Source organism: Polypterus senegalus, chromosome 11, assembly GCF_016835505.1.
Source record: "Polypterus senegalus isolate Bchr_013 chromosome 11, ASM1683550v1, whole genome shotgun sequence".
Taxonomy (NCBI): Eukaryota; Metazoa; Chordata; class Cladistia; order Polypteriformes; family Polypteridae; genus Polypterus; species Polypterus senegalus.
The window spans coordinates 148321836-148345307 of NC_053164.1; the positions used below are offsets into that span (position 1 = coordinate 148321836).

The window sequence follows — 23472 nt, forward strand, 5'->3', positions numbered from 1 at the left end:
GGTAAAGAAATAGTTATGCAATGATGACTAAATCTAACTAGACTTTATATATTCAGGTTTTGACTTTATATATTCCAGCGATGACTTCATATATTCTGATGCTGACTTTATATATTCAAGTTTTGACTTTATATATTTGGGAATGACTTTATATATTAAAGTTTTGACTTTGTATATTCTGACGCCGACTTTATATATTCAGAAAATCAATGTATTTGCCTTTTTGGCACCCCATAGTATATATGTGTGTGTGTGTGTGTGTGTTAACTTAAAGGTTTTCCCTTGCACAGTTGTACTGGAAATTAATAACTATACTTTAAAACACAAAGGGGTAGGTATTACAATAAATAAAAGTAAAAAGATTTTTGTTTGAGACTTCCTGAACTAAATACTATTTTGCACCACACTCCTCAATCTAGGACTTTGCGCCCTATGCTGTAACTGGATTTTTGGACTTCCTAACCCCTTCCTTCATTATCTCTTTTTCAATGTGTAATATGCTGTAACATCTTTGATTCATTGCCTTCGGTCCAACACTTAAAAGATCAGCTATTTTAGATTATTTGTGGTACTGGTGTGTTTTGCTTTGCTTTCCTTTAGGAAATTTTGCTGTTGGGTAAAGATGCTTTATGTCCTGTTTTGGCAATAGGTGTTATTTAATGGCAGCCTTATTTTCTACCCCAATCAAAGGACAGTGGAGTGGCTATTTTTCTGCTGCATTACATGAAATCAAAATTTTTGGGTTCATGCTTTGATGATATAGGCAGGCTGTATTTGCAACCCTGTGAAAAAACATTGTTAAGGCACTGTCTGTTCAGTTGATTTAAGACAAACCTCAGCCAGCAATACGCCTAATTCCAATTTGTTTACATCTCATATTCCACTCTTTGCAGATTTTTTTATTTCCCACTAAAGCAAAAAACTAATCCTGCTTTTATAGTTACATAATATTCTATGTGCATTTGTGTGTATCTTTCTATGCCTCTGACTTAGCATTCAGAAGTTTTTCTTCCCCAAAAAATGAAAAACTATATTTTTATCGCTCTTTCTGTGTTTGTGCGTCTGTGTATATTATTTATATGTATGTGTATGTATGTATTTGTTTGTGTGTGTGTGTGTAATATATATATATATATACACACACACACACACTGCTCACAAAAATTAAAGGAACACTTTAAAGAAACACATTAGATACATCAGATCTCAATATGAAGTTGGATATCTATACAAATAACGACAGGGCAATGTCTTAGGAACAAAAGGATGCCAAGTCGCCTAATGGACCGAAACATAATGTCCCACAGATGTTCTATTGGGTTTAAGTCAGGGCATCGTGAAGGCCATTCAATTGTTTCAATTCCTCCAGGTACTGCCTGCATACTCTTGCCACATGAGGCCGGGCATTGTCGTGCAATAGGAGGAAACCAGGACCTACTGCACCAGCGTAGGGTCTGACAATGGGTCCAAGGATTTTATCCTGATACATAATGGCAGTCAAGGTGTCTTTGTCTAGCTTGTAGAAGTCTGTGCGTCCCTCCATGGATATGCCTCCCCAGACTATCACTGACCCACCACCAAACTGGTCATGCCTAATGATGTTACAGACAGCATAACATTCTCCATGGCTTCTGCAGACCTTTCAACATCTGTCACATGTGATCAGGGTGAACCTGCTCTCATCTGTGAAAAACACAGGGTGCCATTGGTGGACCTGACAATTCTGGTATTCTATGGTAAATGCCGATCGAGCTCCACTGCACTGGGTTGTGAGCACAGGGCCCACTAGAGGACGTTGGGCCCTCAGACCACCCTCAAGAAGTCTGTTTCTGATTGTTTGGTCAGAGACATTCACACCAGTGGCCTGCTGGAGGTCATTTTGTAGAGCTCTGGAAATGCTCATCCTGTTTGTCCTTGTCCAAAGGACCAGATACCAGTCCTGCTGATGGGTTAAGGACCTTCTATGGTCCTGTCCAGCTCTCCTAGACTAACTGCATGTCTCCTGGAATCTCCTCCATGCCCTTGAGACAGTGCTGGGAGACACTGCAAACCTTCTGGCAATGACACACATTGATGTGCCATCCTGGAGAAGTTGGATTTCCTGTGCAACCTCTGTAGGGTCCAGGTTTCGCCTCATGCTACCAGTAGTTACACTGACCATAGCGAAATGCAAAACTAGTGAAAAAAACAGTCAGAAAAGTTCAGGAGGGAAAAATGTCAGTGGCTTCCACCTGTTAAACCATTCCTGTTTTGGGGGTCATCTCATTGTTACCCCTCTAGTGCACCTGTTGTTAATTTCATTAACAGCAAAGCAGCTGAAACTGATTAACAACCCCCTGTGCTACTTAACTGACCAAATCAATATCCCAGAAGTTTCATTGACTTGATGCTATACTCTGATTTAAAAGTGTTCCTTTAATTTTTTGAGCAGTATATATATACACACAGTATGTAATGTGTGTGTTAAAAATAAATACATAAATATGCAAATTTCACTCAGTAACAAAACCACTGTTTCTTTTTAGTTAAAAGCCAAAATTTTGACGCAATGGTACAGCTAGGACAGTATGTTTATGATAAGAGAAGGCATCTTGATATACTAATATTTAGGGATATAAACTTCTCCACATTGAAAACACTAAATACCCCAAAATCTCAAAAATTCTTTGACTGATTTGATTAAAATTTGATGCTGATTTAGATAAAAGAAAATTAGCCGACAAAATTTTTTTTCTTTTTTTCTTTTTCACTTGTTAATATTTGTCTCAATAATGCTATAGCAGCAATCTACTTACCTTACCACTGAGATAAGACAATTTAAAGAATCAAAAAAACACATCTGATGATAAATAAATCAGTCTAATTGTTGAAATGTTGATTTTTTGCAAACTTTATTGTTTAGAGATACTGAATAGTTTATTATGTATGCTACATGCTTCTAGGAAGGCTTTGAAATTAATTGATATGTTCAAATATTCAGCATGTAAAGTAGCAATTTACTACTTTATGTAAAAACATTACTGAACAGTATAAACTTAAGTTGTCACAATAGTATTGCATGGTTTTTTTTTTTGTTGCTTTCCTATAATTCTCCTCCCTCCCACCATTTTTAACTATAGCGCATAACTTGATGTACAAATTGTGTTCTAGAGCTCTGTGATCTTTTCATTATTGATAAACTTTCTTTTAATTGATTTTTGACTTCATTTAAATATCAAAAGCAAAAACATAATTTGTTTTGATGCATTGATTACTTCTTCCTTGCTGTCTTGGTTTTGACATAATAATTGACTTTTGTATGTTATCCTTGGGTTTTTGTTTTTTTTTTTTTTTTTTATATAACCCCATGTTCCTCTGTAGTAATAGGGTGTTGTATCATGTTAGCCATTATGAATGTAGTAAGAAGTCAAGCAAAATGACACCTTTTATTGGCTAACTAAAAATATTACAATATGCAAGCTTTCGAGGCAACTCAGGCCCTAATCCTAACTTGTTGATCCAATTTACAACTTCAAAGTCCTCCATTTGTTTCTGTATTGTTATCATGCACTTGAAATGACAATAACACACATCATGGCTGCCTGTTTGATTTTATATAGTTAAGGATTTAAGTCTCTGATCCACATGTATAATTAAGTTTGGATGTCCACCTTCGTTTTTTGTGATGGTTCTTGCCTTGCTTTTTTTTCCCATCTTTTGTTGCTAAAGAGTTAGACTCTAGCTCACCACAACTACGTAATAGAGAAAACAGATGGCTAGATGGTTTACATACTGTGTGTTTCTAGATGGGATTTCACTTATTTGGATGGGTTTGTAAGTAACATAAAATTCTGAAACCAGTTAAATCCAATTCAGAGTGAGGGGATTACATTTTGAAAATTACATTTTCATTTTATTTAATACAGATAGCTTGTTTGTAATAACAGGTAAATAAATGAGTTGCTTTCTTTAACAAAGTATACATCTGTGTTTTAGGTGTATTGCCACGGACTTCACAGACGCTGCATGATGCGTGAATACAAGTTAGTGGTTCTTGGCTCTGGTGGTGTTGGCAAATCCGCTCTTGTAAGTCCCTTTGCAGCATATAAAGTGTATATTATTTTTTCAACTGCTATCTTATGCAAGATTTAATGCAAAACTGTAGAGAGTCACTTTTACACCCTAATCTAAAACATTTTCATTGAAAGAAGCATTTTAAGGATACTTAATTTTCTTAAATGGTATGATTGTATTGAATTTTTCTATGTTGCTTAATTTTTTTGGTTTTAAATGTCCAACTTTTGCCCAGCAAAACAAACATGCAAGTAGTAAATAAAGTCAACCTACATTTTGAAAGAACTATGTTGAATCAGTTGACTTGGTAAACATTTTCTGATCTTATTCATTTTTTTCATTTGCTATATTAACCCTTTTTACACTTAAAAGTTATAGTTACACTCTCCATATGTTCATTGTGAATGTTAGTGTCTATAAAAGCTTATGATGATCCTACTGTTATTAATTAATAACTTTCAGAGCACAATACATTTTCTGCACAAGTTTATGCCTCTCTACTTTACTTTTCTGTTGCATGTTTCACTTTTTAAAGTTTAAAATGCATAAAACCCATGTATGTTAGCCCTTTGTCAAAAATAATGTCATTATGTGTAAATCCTATTGGTTTAAAATGTTAGCTGAATTAATAAGCCTGTATTTCCTAAAAGTACTCATTTTGCCCTTTCGTTCTATGCACTTTTCAGTTGTAGTTTTAAAATGTTTAATTATGAAGAAAATATTTTTAATAAGTTTGATTCTTTAATAATTGTTAAGATTTTACCATATCATTTGTATATACTGTAAATCATAATATTTACACATGTTAAATAAATAAATATTCAACACATTAATGGGTTTGGTCAGGAGCCAGAAATTCTTTCTTAGGAAGAAGACATGAGAATCCTATTGCAATCTTTACTATGATTAAATAAATAAAGGAAAGGTTAGGAAAGGAAATATATATTGCTCCAAAAGGAGAAAAAAAAGCCCATAATTTGACAGGAGCTGTCTGACTTGTTCCAGAATGCAGAATATGAGCTATTTACATTTAAAAGATTGGAATTAGTCAATAGTTATGTTAAAATTTATCCTTAGGTACACAGAAGTTGAAATAGCTATTGGTAAAGGTCAATTGTTACACAAATGTTGAAAAATCTTTCTTCATGCAGAGGATTTTGGTAAATGGATCAGGTTACCATATTTCATATGCAAATATCAGTTGAGTCCTTTAAATCATGTTTTGCTTGAAAGTTTGGAAAACGGCAGATGGATAGGAAATTATAAGTTGTGTTAGTGGTATTGGAAATGTTTTCAGCCAACTGCATTTGTATTCTATAAAGCAAGTTTCTATTGCATTATCCTCCTTTTGTATCTTTGCATATCATGTTGTACACATTGACAAATATATCATTCTTTCTAACAAATTAAAATTGGTGGGAGGGTCTATTTGCAAAATAGCATTTATATAAAACCACAAGTAAATAACAAATTATATATATTTTTAAACACAGTACCACCCATGTGTGACATGCGTTAGAAGGTAATAATAAATTACCTCTTCCAAAAGTATAGTCTGCTAACTTCTTCCATGATCCTATTTATTTTCATGTGCTTGACTAGCATGTCGGATTTAGATTTCATCTCTATCCATCACATAATAACATTATAAGAACCTTGATGCCAGTACTCTTTCAATACAGCATCTTGCAGTGAAGATTCTTGCACTGTTCATCTATATTCTTGGCGTTTTTGGAGCATCTACATCACATTAAAAACATTTTTTTAATTACATTTGACTTTGTAAAGTATCTGACACAAGATTGTTCATAAACATGCCGTAGGTAATCTTTGATTCTTCTGATTTATTAATCTAAAATACTATTACATTTTAAGCTAGTGGAGACCATTCAGCCAATTACTCTTAATTGGTTAGCTAATTGACAAATAATTACAGTACCCAGATAATTTTTTTAAATGTTGTCAGCATTTTGCTTTAAATACATTACTTTTTTAAGCTTTTGGGAATTTAAGACCACAGGTGTTTTTGTGTTAAGATTAAGCAGGATTGTATCCCATAGTAATTTAGTCTTGGGACGCATTTGGCTGCACTGCACTGCACTGCAGTTAGTGCTTTTGTGGCATTGTGACTAGAATTGTGCACAGTACATCAGGTGTTGTCTCACTAGCACATTATTCTGAAAATAATGTCCTTTAGGTTTCATCATGACAACAGTTCAAAGTACATTTTCATTTATCTTTTCTTTTGTGCCTTTGCACATTGTCTTCAGTGTGGATTTTCAAACATTTTTCTTGGCTGAGAAATTGTAATGTTTCAAAGTACATTGTGGAAAAAATGCATAACTAAAGTCATTTGGAAATTTGCTGTTGAAAAAGTTGTATTTAAAGAAGTATTTAAACTAAGGCAATAAAAAATAAATAAAATAAAATCTGCAATAATTAAATATAAGAGATTTAAATATAACTTTATAAATTAATAATTTAATTTATTTCCCAATTAAATGAGTCATTTATATCACTGTAATATAAATAATGATATATTTTCTGTTTGCTTTGTTTAAAAGAAATTACTGTGATCTTCTGCAGCTGCATCTGTCAGTATCGGTAGGCTGTTGAATGCCAGCCAGACTGAGTTAATACTTATGACGAAGCCTACCCTAGTATTTATAAAACGTCAGTGCCCAAGCATTTGTATTTGAACTGTTTGCGTGAATGTTATCATTCTAATATAAAATGCAGTTTTTCAAAGGCAAAAACTGATGTTTGAGTTTAGAAGAATAGTTATTTGATTTACCCCAGATAAATAATGGCATTGTGAAACTCCAGACACACTGTGTAGTAATTGCTTTTTTTTTTATAGGTCTGTTTTTTACACATTACTGTTCTGTTTTTTTTTTTTTTTTTATATATATATATATATATATATAAATACTCTGCTTCACAACTTTTTTTAAGACACTTTTTTTTTTCTACCTTACCGTTCTGCTCAACTAAGTTGTACTAAGAACAAATTCTTAAACACTGTGAATGTATCGTTTTACTGATTGTTTTGATTCACTCCTGAAGCTGAGATCCCCAACGTTTGGATAGAACTCCATCATCCATCACACCAAGCGAAAGTCGATTTCTTTTATCATTAGCGATAATAACAAATAGCTTCAAAACATCTGCTTTTTCGTTTATTGTTATAACCGCTTTATAATTACAACTTTAAAGTGCCTTTTCAGTGTCAGAAAACCATATTTAACTACCTCACTTAGCACACAGTTTCAAATGCACACTGAGTTGGCTGATGACGTGACACACATTGCTTAAAACAAGGAAGCTTAATTTAAAAAATGTGCTGTATATTTTTAGGTCACTTGGATTAAATTTTAGCCACCACTGTAAAGGAGAAAAAAAGAGAGAAACGTAGTTTAGTTATTTCTTGATCAACTGCTCTAAGTCCTAAGTTGTGCCTGGCACAACTCTACTCCTTATGTTTTACTTCCTGATGAGAAAAATTTAGTAAAAATGAGAGAGTGTTTTGAGTTGATCCAAATAAAGCCATCTGCTGAATAAGAAATTATAATGTAGAGGAAATACTGTACACGAAGACCAATGTGTGCTAAATACATTGTTTCATTTGTGAAAAGAGCATTTGTGAAACTCCTAGATTTTGTCACTTTGCGTACAGTGAGAAGCCAGTTTTTATGATTTGACATTTTTTAATGTAAAATTCATTTGAGTCTTCAAAGCAACAGTGTACAATTCATAACCAAATGATACTTCACACCATGAGCAAAAGTAAAAATATTAATAAAAATTCTTGAGGAGGGTGGGGAGTGGAGGACATGCTGCATATTAAGCTCACTGATATTACTTTTTTGCTTTAACCGTAAAGAGGGGAGATGGGAATTGCATTTAGTCCTGTCTGTTATTCATTGGTCACCTTCTCCAGCCCATAAAACTCAACTCCCTCCTGTGTTGATATGTTTGAAGTCAGATTTGGTCCTGCACACCTAATCTGTTGTACTATACCTGCTTTTTTCCTTTTTAATTTTTTTGGGTTTGACATGTCCACAATCATCATTGATTTTGTCAGTATTTTTATTTGCAAACTACAAACTAATTTAAGTCAAGGGCTGCATTAATTTGAAGATTGCAGTTTGTATCTAAACCTACCTATTCTAAACAACTAAGACTTAAGCAAGTCATGCTTTGCAGTTGTGTCACAGGCAAAGTAAAAGTATGAATAATAAGAATTATAAGAAAGCACATATGCTAACAATAGGCATCACCCACAATATTTAAGCTTTGTTTGTATATAATTACATTTTATTAAATTTAATATTCAAATCTTAATTTTTGGCTAATTTACTAGGCCTTAAATGCAGGCTTCACATTTCATATTTTAAAAAATGGTTTTAAAGAGAATATTTCCACTTCTTTAATTTTACAATATGTGTTCAGCCATAATGTTTCCAATATGTTTTAATTAATAAAAAATATAGCCACACTATAAATTGTATGCTGTGTTTTGTTGGTCAACCAACTTTGGAGTTGAAGTGCTGGTGGAAAAGTTGGACTACCCCTCTCAAGAATATTAGCATTATTTGACATCCTCTTCATTTTATAATAATTTCTCTCTGACTTTGGCTTGGTAACCCCTTAAGTCTTTATATATAGCTTTATAACAATTTAATAAGCTTCAGCAATGGCATAGTTATCTAGCCTTAATTCTTTTAGAACTTGTTTTAAGATTTAACTGTGGTACCAAATGACACAGTTTAAAAGAATTTATTTAGCGTAGATATTATTGTAAACACAATGACTTGATTTATTAACTTGGATCATCTTTTATTACTAGGATTCAAATGAAGATAACTGCAATAAAAATGCAGAAAAGGCTCCAAGAAGAGCACGAGCAATTTGATATTTTGCTAGTAATATTTCTGTTTGATTTAATAAAGGAAGGGCTCTCCGATAAGGATTTTCACAGTAGAAACTGTCATTGAAGCAACAGTTTAAATATTGTGCCACTGACCTCATCCTAGGATGTTTTGTTTGAAGGCTAATCTGCTAAGTTTTTTCTAATTTTACAAAATGTGACAGTAATGGACTAATTGCATAAACAAACTTAATTTTACAGAGAATTTTGCTATAGAATAATACTGATTTTTTTTTTTTTGGTGTCATCTAAGGCAGTGGTTCACAATCTGTGTGAACCCACCTCAAGTGTTCTGCCAGTTCACTTGCTTGTCTGTGATCAATGGTCGATGCATTTGGCATCTGAATTCAGTACTGTTCGTTTCGCCAACTGTTTACAGTGATAATTTGTGAACATTATATGTGAGTGTCTCATCAGATAAATAATTGATTTGAATGTAGAATTATTGTTAATATTCTTTCATTAAAGATAATGGATAAGTTAGGGTTGGTTAGGATTATATCTGTTGGATGACTGAACAGATATAAGTGGCAAGGCTCATTTACTCGGCTTTGTACTCGTTAAGAAAGAAAAAAAAAATCAGTTTTTATTCTGCAAAAAACTTTCAGGGTGTACAACTAGTCAGGACATATATACTGTACTTTGGAATCAGTGTGTTGGTATTTGTATCGATGGAGCTGCATCAATGATTGCGCCAATCAAAGGATTTGCGAGTTTGGAAGAAATAACTAATTTGAATATAATATTTTACTCGCTTTTTTTGCATCAAGAAGCACTTATCATGAAAACAATGCCTCAGAAACTAAACGATGTATGGAATAATTGAGTTGCCATGGTAAATTTTATTAAGAGGAGACCACTAAAAAGCCAAATATTCAAACAACTTTGTTCAGCTATGGAGGCGGACTATGAATATTTACTACTTCATACAGAAGTGAGGTGGTTGCCACATGGAAAAGTTTTAAATTGCATGTTTTTTCAAAACAGAAAAACAAACATTTTGTAAATACCTGAAAAATGATAATTGGTGCAATAATTTGCCATATTTGGCTTATCTTTTTGCTTATATTAATAAGGTCAATACAGGTGTTCAAGGTTAAACATGAAAACATTCTTATATCTACCAATAAATGGAAAAAAAATATTTCACTGTGGAAAAGACACGTTGCAGAAAGGAACACTGCAATGGTCCTTTCAATGCAAGATAAAAATAACAAAATTGTTTCCTTAGTAACCGAACATTTAACAACTGGAAGAAAACTTTGAAAAGTGTTTCCCGTTATTAAATACTGAATAGTATGACTGGATAAGAAATCAATTTATTTCTTCCAATATCTATGGTATAACAATTAAGGAAGAAGAATAATTACAATCTCTCTCTTCAGATCGTGGATTGAAATTAAAATATTCAGAAAATGCTCCTTATGAATTTTGGATCTCTGTTGAAAATGAGTACCCTTTCATAGCGAAAAAAGCCCTCAATACATTACTAATTTTTCACATCACATCTTTGTGAGGTAGGTTTTTCAATAATAATTAATATTAAGATGAGAAAATGTGAGGCTTGGAAATTTGGAAGAAGAGATGCAAATAACTTTATCCTTTATTCATCCAAATATTCCAGATATTTGCAAAGAACATCATATTTTGCATAAAATCATTTTTGCTATTGTAATTTTATATTATTAATATTATATCTTGCACTTCAATTTTTCTTTTAATTTTTCTTTCAGTTATTGGTATTTCATTGCATTTTTTCTGATCATTTTATACGTTCAGCTTACCTGTTCAAAATTGGTTGCGGTTTCAGTCAGATAATGTGAAAATAAAATAATAAAAAATTAGATAAAATAATAATATAATAAAATAAATATAAATAAAATAATAAGAATAAAAACAATTACAATTTAACATTTTTGAGTATTTTGATGTTGGTGTTCAGTGTTTTTTTTTTTTTTTTTAAATAAATATCAGTGTCTGGTGGTCCATGATTTCAAAAAAATTGAGAATCATTGATCTAAGATTCACTTCTTCAAGCTACAATTATTTTGTAGTTTTGCATTCCTTTAAGGGATATCAGACTGAACTTCATCCATAAGCTGCAGCATGCTTTCTGAAGGTTAAACAATGCGTCTTGCTTTTGGCATTGAGCCGACTACCTGGAAGATTCTAAAAATAGTATACCCGTATATATACTCGTGTTTAGTGTTTATTCGTGGAATAGTAGGCTGCTTGTCTTTATCGGCACATTTACAGGACAAAAGACGCTGACTGAGAGGTGCAAACAGATTTAAGGTGGGCCGGATCTACAAGTTTTTTCATAGGCTCTGGTAATTCTAGTGTTAAGTCTGTATTACATTTGTGATATGTTGCATTTTATGCCAATTAAAATTAACCTTTTTAAAAGTAATGTGACTTAATAAAACATTCATTTAAATGCTGTTATGTAATGTTGAGTATCACAAAACTGCTTAGACTTTATTTCAGTTAATTTCCATTTGGTCTAGCTGTTACAATTAATTTAAAGTAAGAAGTCCAATTATTTCAAAGCTACTTGCTTGAAGATTTTTTTTGTTTAGCTATTTGTGTCACTTTCTCCATGAAACAATATATGTGAATTAATTATCCACTATTACCTGTATACTTTCTTGGAAAACAACAAGTTAGTAAGTTTTAAAACACAGACTATAATGTATCTGTGATGTATTGTGCACCATAAGTCTGTTTTCTGAAGGTCATTGTTCTCTAACACTCTGCTAAGCCTTGACAATAGTGCTGAACATATAGAGCACACATATTTAATTAACCTTTTAATTGGTGGTGGGTGGTAGATGTATCTGTAGGTGGCAAGTACAGTATGTGGATTTGCTCAGTTAAATTTTCAAGTCGCACAAATTTTTAATAGTTACTTTGTACAGTGAATCTGCATTAAAATTTGCAATTAGAGTTTTTTGTTCACTTTTAATTGGTTAACCTGTCATGTTTTAAATGTATAAAGTTTATTTCCATTTTGAGAAAAAAAATCATATGAACATATTTAAATATTTAAACTCGGCTTCTTTAAAATCTGTAAATTTTTAAGTGTGTTTCATCTTCACAATAATTTTTAATTTGTTAATTTCTTAAATTCCAATAAAGAGAAACTTGTTACGTTTAGATTCATACATTTTAAATTCAGCTTGTATTTGAGGTTTACGTATGATGGGAATATATTCAGCAAGATCAGTTTCATTTTTCCCAGTATTGGATCCCAGCTCTTCATGAGCTATGCTCATAGTAAACTTGAAGTGTAATCCATCTAGGGTATGAGGTCTTTACTGTGTGTGTGTGTGTGTGTGTGTGTGTTGCTTTTTATTTTTTTCTCCACTATTCCTTGATTAACAACATACATATACTAAAGAACATAAGAAGGCATGGTATTTAATAAATTAAATCCATTTAGGTCTGATTTTATCCGTCCTAAAACCAAAAGATAATCAAATTTAATTGTTATTGTGTATATCTTTGTCTTTTGGCTGCTCGCTTTAGGGGTCACTATATGCAGATCATCTGTTTCCATATTCTCTTGTCCCCTCTGCATCTTGCTCTGTCACACCCACCACCTGCATGTCCTCTCTGACCACATCCATAAACCTCCTCTTAGGCCTTCCTCTTTTCCTCCCTGATGTAACCCCACCTCCTCCTTGAACATATCCGCCACTCCTACCACAGACCTCTCTACCATCACACTTCCCTCTTACATATCCTGTGCAGCGCTTTTTGGCTTTCTATATCCTTCTCCATCAACACCCTCACAGCAAACATTGCATCTGTAGTGTTCTTTAATCCCAACATTAAACCATACTCTTGCTTGCTAATCATTACTTCCCTTCTTAACCTAGCTTCCACTATTCTTTCCCATAGCTTCATTGTGTGACTGATGAATTTTATCCCTATGTACGAGTAGTTACTACAGCTGTGCACATCAACTATCTGGTAACTCTTCACCACCACCACCCAGTGCCTGTCCATCTCCTCCCTGAACTCAACCTTGCAGTCTTCCTTTTTCAACTTCCACCATTTGATCCTTGGCTCTGCTGTCACTCTCCTACTTTTCTTGATCTCCTACATTATCCTACAGGCCACCGTCCTATGCTGCCTAACTACGCTTTCCCCTGCCACCACTTTGGAGTCTTCAGTCTTATTTAGACTGACTTTTCTGCCTAGGATGTAATCCACATGTGTGTATCTTCCTCCATTTGTGTATGTCACCCTGTGTTCCTCTCTCTGCTTAAAATATGTATTTACCTCACTATGTCCATCTTTTTCGCAAAATTTACTATTATCTGACCTTCTGGATTTCTCTCCTTGATACTCTACCTACCCATTATCTCCTCATCTTCTCTGTTCCCTTCACAACATGTTCATTGAAATCCGCTCCCATCACTACACCTTCAATTTCCAACTTAATAATCATCACTCAGTCCAGCACTCTTTTCACCTCCAAAACACCCTTAACATACAGTTCCTTTAGGGTAACCACTCCCTCATTACTCCACTCATGCCTCCAATACACCTTCCTCTGGACACGCCTTTCTCCTCTTCTCCTTCAGCCAACAGTAGCCCAATTTTCTTCAGCATCCTGTTGGCTGAAAGAACTGGTGGTGGCCATTGTTAACCCGGGCCTCAACCAATCTGGTATTGAACTCTGCATTGTTGTCCACCTACTTATCTGGCAAAATTTTGCACTGGATGTCTTTTCTGATGTAACCCACCCCATTTATCCGGGCTTGAGAGTTGGACGAAGAACACAATGCTTTGTGCCACACCCTCATGGCTGGGTTAGCTGTGTACATATGAGTAATAAATTATTTATTTTCAATTAATAGTAAGCCATGCCAGATTAGTTTAGACAGGAACTAAATTAGCTAAAACTATATATTTTATTCTGAGGTAAATCAGTGAACCAGTTGACAATCTTGTGCCAAAATAGAATTTCAAGCTGATGGTACCTTCCTTTTTGGTCCAATGAAGCTTGGACCAAAAGCTACCTGATTTTTATATGCTGTGTTTCTATAGATTGGGTGAAGCAATATTTTAAAGAAAGTCTGGATTAGTAATAGCCCTGCAGCCATAATCACAACCAGGTACAGTATATAGAAGGCCTTTCTTTGACAGTGAATGACTTGGGTCTACTCCAAATCTTCTGTGGAATATATTGAATTACTAGCAGAATACCCGCGCTTTGCAGCGGAGAAGTAGTGTGTTAAAGAAGTTATGAAAAAGAAAAGGAAAAATTTTAAAAATAACGTAACCTGTTAATGTAATTGTTTTTTCATTGATATGAGTGTTGTTGTCATATATATAGATATATATATATATAGATATATAGATATAGATATATATATAGATCGATCGATAGATATATATATATATCTATATATAGATATGTCTCTCTCTCTATCTAGTCAAGTTTTGACTTTATATAGTTAAATTTAGTCGTCATTGCATACATTTTTCTTCACCATAGAAATTTAAAGACTAAATTCAACTTCCATTCCTACCAAAGATATTTCTGGCGACTAAATAGAACCTACTTATATTCAAATTCGAGCTATTGAGCTGTCGCCTGCCTGCCTGAATAAGTCACCCTCGCGCTCTTATTTTTTACCGTTCATTTAATCATGGCTAGTGCCGGAAAAATTATAAAATGGAAGGAGGATTACACTGAGTATGGCTTTACCAAAACAATTATTGATGGCTAATAAAGTATCGATTATTCATAAAGCTTCAATTGGTGTTCTGTTTTTCTGTGTTAACCTCATATTTTTTCATACATTTTCTCAAACCAAGGGGGTGCGAGGGTAAAATGAATCGGGAAGCGCTGATCAATGTAATCGGTGTACCAGGAAATCATGCATTGACAGAAGTTCCCCTTTGCTTGGAATGCAAAGTGTGATTAAATGCATTATTTTTTAACGCGTTATGGAACACATACATCGAAGCTTCTCAGCTGTGCTTGTGCTAAGAAAAGGAAACATTTTAAAAATAACGTAACACGATTGTCACTGTAACCTTTTGTAAGTAGTGCCTGGAGGATTCAGTGTGGAGAAACTCTAGAGACAGCGTGTGTATTAACTTGTGGATTTTTCTGTGGGTATTTGGTGGCAGCGTCACAAAGTCGCTTCCGTAAGACTGCTTTAGCTGCGGAGCTCAGCTCAGAGCGAAATGAAGTGAATGGGAGGGGAGATGATGACGTGACTCCCCCACCCGCCTTAACTGTCAATCCCCCACAAACACAGTCTCTTGGAATTTGCATAAGCACAGCCCTTCAAATGCAATTTTAACTTAGTTACAAAGTGATCAACACTCTTGTTTATATCCTGCGTCCTCTCATTAAACTTGTATCCCGCATTACCCGTGGGCATGACAACGCCTGCGGCAGCCTGTCTATGAACTTAATTTAAACTTTAGGTTTACACTGTGCTTTGTTTCCGAAGTAGCAGTACTCCTGAATATGGTTGTATATGTCATTTGCTCGCTTCTTATTGTTTTGCTGCCTTCTCAATTACATAATGCATGTTTTCTTCAGCGCTTTTTGGAGCTCTTCCTGGTTTTCTACATACTGCGTTGACAGTCAGTTCACGTGATTACGTGGGAGGCGTGATGATGTCACATTAAAACTCTACCCCGGCTTTCACGCTCAACTCCATTACAGTATATGGAGAAAAATAGCTTCCAGTTATGACCATTACGCGTTGAATTTCAAAATGAAACTGCCCAACTTTTGTAAGTAAGCTGTAAGGAATGAGCCTGCCAAATCTCAGCCTTTCACCCACATGGGAAGTTGGAGAATTAGTGATGAGTCAGTGAGTGAGTGAGTGAGTAAGTCAGTGAGGGCTTTGCCTTTTATTAGTATAGATATTCTCAGTTATAACTAAGGAGGGAGACTAGGACCTGTCCTACCGGCATAAGAGAGAGCCTGTTTAAGAAGCATGTAGTGATTCACACACAGGGAGTACATAGAAGAACACATAGACTACAAAGCATTTAACGTGCTACTTTAGTTACGATGGGATTTGAGAAACTAGTAAATTAAATGATTTTAAGATGAAGTTTATGACATTCTACTTTAAAGACAAAATAAACTGCATGATTACAGTGGAAATTTCTAAAATAAGGTTGACATTTCAACCTTCCAGCCCACTGTGCCCTTTTTTTTTTTCCTTATCTCTGTACCATAATACGCTTCCATATGACACTCAGACAGTGGGCTATGACTTGCCTTTTCACAATGACTTTGAGATCTGGTCACTTCTTTTTATTATTTCGGGCACTGTGAGACTTGCTGTACTTTAACTTCAGAGTTTCTCCTCCACTCTGTCACTCAGTTAACTTCATTTTGTTGTTTATACCACTGGTTAAACCAACAAATGTTTTTCTTTGCCTCCACCTCCCTCCTCCTTTCTTGCTAAAATTCTTCTTTTTCCCCCCGTGCTTTTGCCATGGTCTTTTCACAGAACGCTGATCTTAAGGGGCTATTTATATTGATTTGCATATTCAAAGAGGCATAATTCTAGGAGGAGTCAGGGTGGAGTTGCAGGCGCATCCACATGCGTTACATTTCATGCTTACCATGATTTATGTAGTGGAATAACGTGGAAGTTGGCATACACACAGATTTATACATCTGGATTTTTCTGTACTTACGCAAATTTCTGTTTTTGTCAATACAGCATGTTTTAGTGTGAATTCTACGCACGGTGTTATATGAGGCCCCTGGTCCTTAAGCAGTAACAATCAAAATAAAAAAAATATTATAGTACAAAGTGACAATTGATTTGTGATAGAAATGGAAGAAACGTTTTAAGAAAACCAAGCACATGAAACAGATGCATTGAGAAATCTGCTGCAGCAAGTAACCTCATTTTAATCTCTAAGGTATAAATCGATTCAGAGTGAAAATTAAACGTGGGACTACACAGCATTTGAAGGAAATCGGAGATAAAGCTCTAAAAATACAAACATCTAAGAACAGGTTACAAATCTAAATGTAAGGGTTAGGATCTCCCACTAAACATCGTTGGCTCAGTGACCGTGAAATTATAGCAGTGTTACACTGAGAATGGGTTTTCTGTTAAAGCTTGTACTATCATAAGAGCTGTAAAAGAAAAAAAAAAACACAAGTTTAATAATCATCAGTAAATAAAGGAGAGTGTATGGGAGAATGGTCAGAAAGTAGCACTTGCTCATATACTGATCTTAGGGCTTGTATGGGTATTGCCATAAATCATTTTTGTGATATAGCAGTAGTTTGGGAAAATATCTTGTTGTCAGATGAGATGAAGATTGAATTTCTGGCTAGAATTCCAAGTACTGCATGTACTGCAAATTTTTAACTACCAGTACCCCAAGAAATGCTTCCTTTTTGGTGGAGCATACTGCTATTATGCTTCTCGTCAGCTGACTGGGCTCTTTGTTAGAAGCGAAGGGGAACATACTATAGATTGATAGACATACTGTGACTGCTGGAAAATATTATGAAGGGGCTTTTTTCAGTCTGGTTTAAAACTAACGCTTGGGAGAAGATTGACCATTCATAAGAGCATCACAAAAAGGTGAGTATCATTTAGAGGTTGAGTAAATGTACCAAACTCAAACCAATCAAAAATCTGTGGCACTATTTGAAAAACAATGTTTTTGCAAGTTCTCTACTAGGAGCTGGAACGGGTTGGAGTAAATTAGCCAAAATTACTTTTAAGTAGTGTTCAAAGCTGTTAGACACCTCCCCCAAAAGACTTGCTGTGCCAAATGTTGGCTTATCAAAATACTAGCATGTGAAGTCTGAATACACTTGATTTTAAGATATCTGCTGACTAGTCTCTAATTTTTTATTTTTTTTTTTACTTTAAATAATGTCTGAATAATTGTGTGGTATTGATTTTGTTTTTCTCTTACTGTACATGTAATTATGTACAGGTGTAAATGTTGTATGATTTTTATATTACCTTTAATATATTTCTGTATATGATCTTTGATAATGGTTCCTCTCACATCCATACACACTTCAGCAAAGAGGAAGTTACAGCAGTCTCGGTACTAGTCTGACTGCACTTTCTTTTTCATCCTCTTAATGCTAAAGTAGTCTACTTTGCCTACTGGTCCAGCTCTAGATGATTCAGAACAGAACATTCATAAGAATCACTCACTCACTCACTCATTCGTTTATTGTATTAAAGTAGATTCATTTTTATTTTACCCTTTTTTTTAATCATTTGAATTGGATTTTGGGCGGCACGGTGGCGCAGTGGTAGCGCTGCTGCCTCGCAGTTAGGAGACCCGGGTTCGCTTCCCGGGTCCTCCCTGCGTGGAGTTTGCATGTTCTCCCCGTGTCTGCGTGGGTTTCCTCCGGGAGCTCCGGTTTCCTCCCACAATCCGAAGACATGCAGGTTAGGTGGATTGGCGATTCTAAATTGGCCCTAGTGTGTGCTGGGTGTGTTTGTGTGTGTCCTGTGGTGGGTTGGCACCCTGCCCAGGATTGGTTCCTGCCTTGTGCCCTGTGTTGGCTGGGATTGGCTCCAGCAGACCCCCGTGACCCTGTATTCGGATTCAGCGGGTTAGAAAATGGATGGATGAATTGGATTTTAATGATAATAAATTACTTATTTTTCTCTAGTTGCAAAGTACTCATTTATCTTTTGAGCTTTACCTTTCAAGTTTTTCAGATACGTTTGCTATTTGTGCATTTTAAAAAATCATCTTTTTATTTTATCAGTTAGAACATATGCAGATTAAGTGACTTGCTAAAGGGAACACATTGGGTTAGAGTAATAAATTGAATTTGTAGCTTTCTAGTTTAGAGTCCAGTTTCTTAACCACGACACTACACCAGTTATTGATTATGTGTATACCATGTAAAATAAGGTAATCTTCATAATGGCTATCTGTCTATCTAACTCCTTCAGAGCACTTTTACATGAGTCTTTTCAAACTGGCTTTCAGCTCTGTGACTCCTGCACTCTGTGGCCTCTTAACCTATGTATTGTTAGTGAGTATCTTGTCTTGACATTGAAAACATATCTGTTCAGCGAGAGTGCATTGTCATTACCATAGCTGGATACATACAGACCCATTCTCAGAAAGCTACCTTTCAGATCTGCAGCTGTTTTATTTAGTCTTACAGTCCTGTCTTCTGCAGTTGCTGTCTAAAATGTTGGAGTGCATATTTCAAAAATGCTGCCAGTTGTTCTGGACAGCAAAACTGTCTTACCACTAGGATACTGATCATAGCCTCACTGTGACTTTGGATAACACCGTTTCTTTTCATCAGCTCACTCCTTTATTTAAAGGAAGATCCACCCCCACTTGTTTCACTCAACTCCCTGTTCAGGCACTTCTGTATCAACCAGCTGCGGTGGCATCTGCCAGTTTTATTGTGCCTCTAGACTAACTGTACTACTAAGTTTTGTTTTTTGTGTGCTACTTTACATTTTTTTCTTTACTGTCAAATTTATACTTTTAAATCACTAAAAAGCTTTATGCAGTACGGTATATGTATTGATTTTTAAAGTTATGATAAATATGTCTATCAAACTGATAACATAATTTACCTCGCTGTGTCCATGTGCTCAATTTCTGCTCTTTTTGATTTGCTTTTAAAGTCTGTTGGGAAGCTTTGTCTCTCTCGTTAGCCATTAGTCTTGTTGTTGCTTTTTTTTTTTTTTGCTTAATTTTTATTGTACTTTTCAGTATATTTTATACAGTGTTGTAGTAGTGTTCTCTTTATGTTACCTTCAGATGTGGTATTCTCTTAATAAATTGACGAATAATGTTCCTAGTTCTGTAAATTATCACTTATTTTTCAGGATTGTGCAAATTTAACTTTAATTGCAGCAGAAACCTACAAATGTTCTATTATCTTGTACAACAGAAATGAAAGAACACCATTTCTGTAATCTGATTATTATTTTAGCATTCTGGATACATAAGTTGAAGAACGTAGTTTCTGTTACTGAGTGATAATTTTATTTTCCTGGTGTGGTTTACTGAGTGATTTTTTTAAGTGTATGCATTCATTTTTTTTTCTGGTTTCTAAATTAGTTATAAAACTTTATAATTACCTCACCCTGAATTGAAGATTTTTAATTCATTAAATCAGTTGTATTGATAATCTGATATATTAATTTTCCATCAGAAGTAATATTAATTTGCCCTGTCAATAAAAAAGGAAATGAACTTGACAAAGATCACCAAAGCACATTTATTCTTAGAAGACTAAAAAATACTATCTTTTGAACCGGTTACAGAGATGTATGTTTGATTAAAAAAAAATGTTACACCACTCTGCTTCCCTGTTAATTTGAAGCCAAACAAAATATTGTTTTAAGAAGGTTGTCAAATTTATTGTTGAATAAACCTCATTTTCTCTGTTAAGATTAAAGGAAAGGTCTTCACTTTATTTATTAGTTGCCCTTCCTAACATTGTGGCACTTTAAGCTAAACATGATGTTAATTATTAGGCAGATAGGTTTTAAACACCATAGTTTCACCTGTACTACTTCACCCTGATGGGTTAAACACATTTCTAAGTTTAACAATGTAAAAATCCTTTTTAAATCTTCAATATGTTCTTAGGAAAAGAAGTTTTAGTTTATTTCCTTGTTCACTGTTTTACTCAGTACACAATAATAATCAAGAATTGATATTACAATAACTCCACACACTATAAAGTAGTTTTTATACACACTGGTCTTGTTATTGTATTTCTAATGTAATTCAATTTTAAGTTTAGTTATATGGAATGGTAATGTTCTTACTTTGTCGTGGTACCTGTTTTGTTTTCTAGACTGTACAGTTTGTTCAAGGGATTTTTGTTGAAAAGTATGACCCAACAATAGAAGACTCTTATAGGAAGGCAAGTGTTATTTCTTTTATTTGTAAGTTTGTTACTTTTATGTAGATTTTTGTAATATATGGAAAAATGTTTGCAACTGTGCTAGTTATTTTATACTGAAATTTAATATTTTTGGAACACTTGTTTGTGTATTAAGTGTATGTAGCCATGGTTTCATTGTGTTTGTGTTAACTTTGGTCCTGTTCAGTTGTGTTTAAATATCCGTAAAAGACTTCATGTGATGGAAGTTATATTAACTACAGCAAAAGTCAGTCCTTACAAATCAATGTAGTATAGCTTGCTTCCACTGTTAAGATATATTGTAGTTTAAATGAGATCACCATTTATTTCAAAAGTGCAACTCATGTTCTATTTTTGCTGAAAACATTCCAGAGTGGTAGTACATACAAATAGATAAAGGAAAGTGTACTGGCCCCACTGACTCTCCTGTTCAATTTTCCAGCAAGCTAAACACCTTAATGCAATAGCTCTAGAAACCTTGAAGTGTTTTTGAGAATGTTTAATCACATAAATGGTGTGAAACTATAAATACAAATCCAAACAAAACTCTTAAGTACCTGCATAATCATCATGTACAAACATAAGGTAAGTACAGCAGCATTTTATAACTAAGAGCCTAACAGCCGAAATCTTAGTAAATTTACATATTAAAATATAACATTTACTTTAAACTTCCCTGAGAAAAAGTTACTTAAATAAAAGGTACATAACTTCCAGGGAATGATTTCACAAGAGTTAACTAAGAATGACAAAGGATTGCTTGAGAGAGCAAACATACCATGCTTACTACTGCAGCCCTCACTTCATACTTCCCGTTTCCTACAGCAGCAGCTTTGGGATTTTTATGTTAAAATTACAAGAGTTTGCTAAATAGAACACCACTGGTGTTGCCAGAACAGAAAGGGAAAGACTGTTTTATTATATAGATTTTGAAAACAAATTTCTTGTGTTAATGCAACTGCTTACTGTCATTTTTAGTATTTTCACATGTAGCAAGATGCTGACTTGTGCTACTTTTTCTTTGTAGCAAGTTGAAGTTGATGGTCAGCAATGTATGCTTGAAATACTGGACACAGCTGGAACGGTAAGTTATTTTTAAGAAATTGGAAAAATTAATTTATGAAACATTCTGTTGTTTAAAATAGATTAATTATTACTTGTAAGGATGCTTTTTAAGTTGCTGGGTTTGATTTCACATATCTCTTTTTCTCATTGTATGTTTCATTAGTATTACCTTTAGATTAACTGCTTAAAAATGTGTTCTTTTAAATATATTCAAGCTGGGTGCAACAGCCAATTATTACTCAATTATTGTTTTTAATGAAATTCGCAATAACGTAGTAAGCTTAATAACACTAAGACAGTCAGAGTTAAAGATAGGTGAAATGACATTGCATTAGAGACAATGAAGAGGTTGCTCCCCACTAGAGCACAAAGTAAAATGCATAGTAAGATAAGCTCACACTTTGTGAGATGGTTCAGCATGTTAAAGACATTGTGATTGATTAGGCTCAAATTAATGGATTAGATGGTACCTCAATGTAAAAGTATATTGTGAGCTTGGGGGGCTGTTCGCACCCCTAGAGAATACAGACGCTCCTGGAAAACCCCCTGAAAAACGTTGACAGAGTACCTTCACATTGCTCCTTACCTTACTGGCGGCGCTGTCGCGTGGTACTCCGCTTACTTAAAAGCATGTACAGCACCTGTCAGATCTGAAATTGATTGTTTGCTTTTCTCTCTCTCACTCTCTCTCTCTCTGACATTCTCTGCTCCTGGCTGAACTGTTATCTCTGACTTGTCATGGAACACGTTTAAACTTTTGAAAAAGAGACAAATGTTTGTTTGCAGTGTTTGAATAAAATTCCTGTTTTCCTACAACCTCCTGTGTTTCTGTGCAAATCTGTGACCCAAGTGTGACAATATGAAGTGGTGTTGAAACTAAAAGGTTTGCATAGTGGATAAGGCTTTAAAGCTTGAGATTGTGGGTTCACATCCTGTCATCCTCACACTGTGTGTGACCATGAGGAAGTAATTTCACCTGTCTTTGCTCTAGTTGAAAAACAAAAGAAATGTAACCAGTTGTACGTCACCTTAGATAAAGGCAACAGCCACATAAGTAAATGTAAATGAATATTTGTAAACACTATTTATTAAGAAACACAGTGGTATTTTTAATTGATGTATAAAAACAGGCAAAGAAAATCGAAAAAACTATAACAGAGTTTTTATTGGTGCTTGAAAACGTGAAGGTCATGGAATTTAATATTTGAAAATCCAATTGAAAATTACACCTTTTATAAAAGTTCATTGAAGTTTTTTTTCTTTTAATATGTGCTCAACAACAGTCATCATGAAAAATATTTTAATTTTTGTCCAATTATCATTGTCACTTGTTCTGCATCATGGAGAAGAGTGTCTAATGACACGTGAAGGTACCATTTTCTTTTGTGAGCAAGAGCTTTTCGCTTCATCTTATATTACATATAAATTCTGCTTTCAAGTCCTAAAACAAAATCATGACAAGTGCTTTCTTTAATTAAACTGACTGGAAAAGAAACATTTTTCAACAACTGGTTTCAGAGGGAGAAAACAA

The 23472-nt window shown here is 34.3% G+C and overlaps 1 protein-coding gene across 2 annotated transcripts in view; it reads left to right on the forward strand.

Annotated features, from left to right (window-relative positions):
* The window catches only part of rap1b (RAP1B, member of RAS oncogene family), a 176997-nt gene that overhangs the window by 130785 nt on the left and 22740 nt on the right, over positions 1–23472 (forward strand). The window contains exons 3-5 of one of the 2 annotated variants that reach the window (XM_039769783.1): positions 3976–4065; positions 20808–20876; positions 21904–21960. In XM_039769783.1, the coding sequence (XP_039625717.1) occupies positions 4006–4065; positions 20808–20876; positions 21904–21960 (186 nt within the window). In that variant the 5' untranslated portion in view covers positions 3976–4005. The remainder of the gene's footprint in view (positions 1–3975; positions 4066–20807; positions 20877–21903; positions 21961–23472) is intronic. The other variant, XM_039769784.1, reaches the window with a different exon arrangement.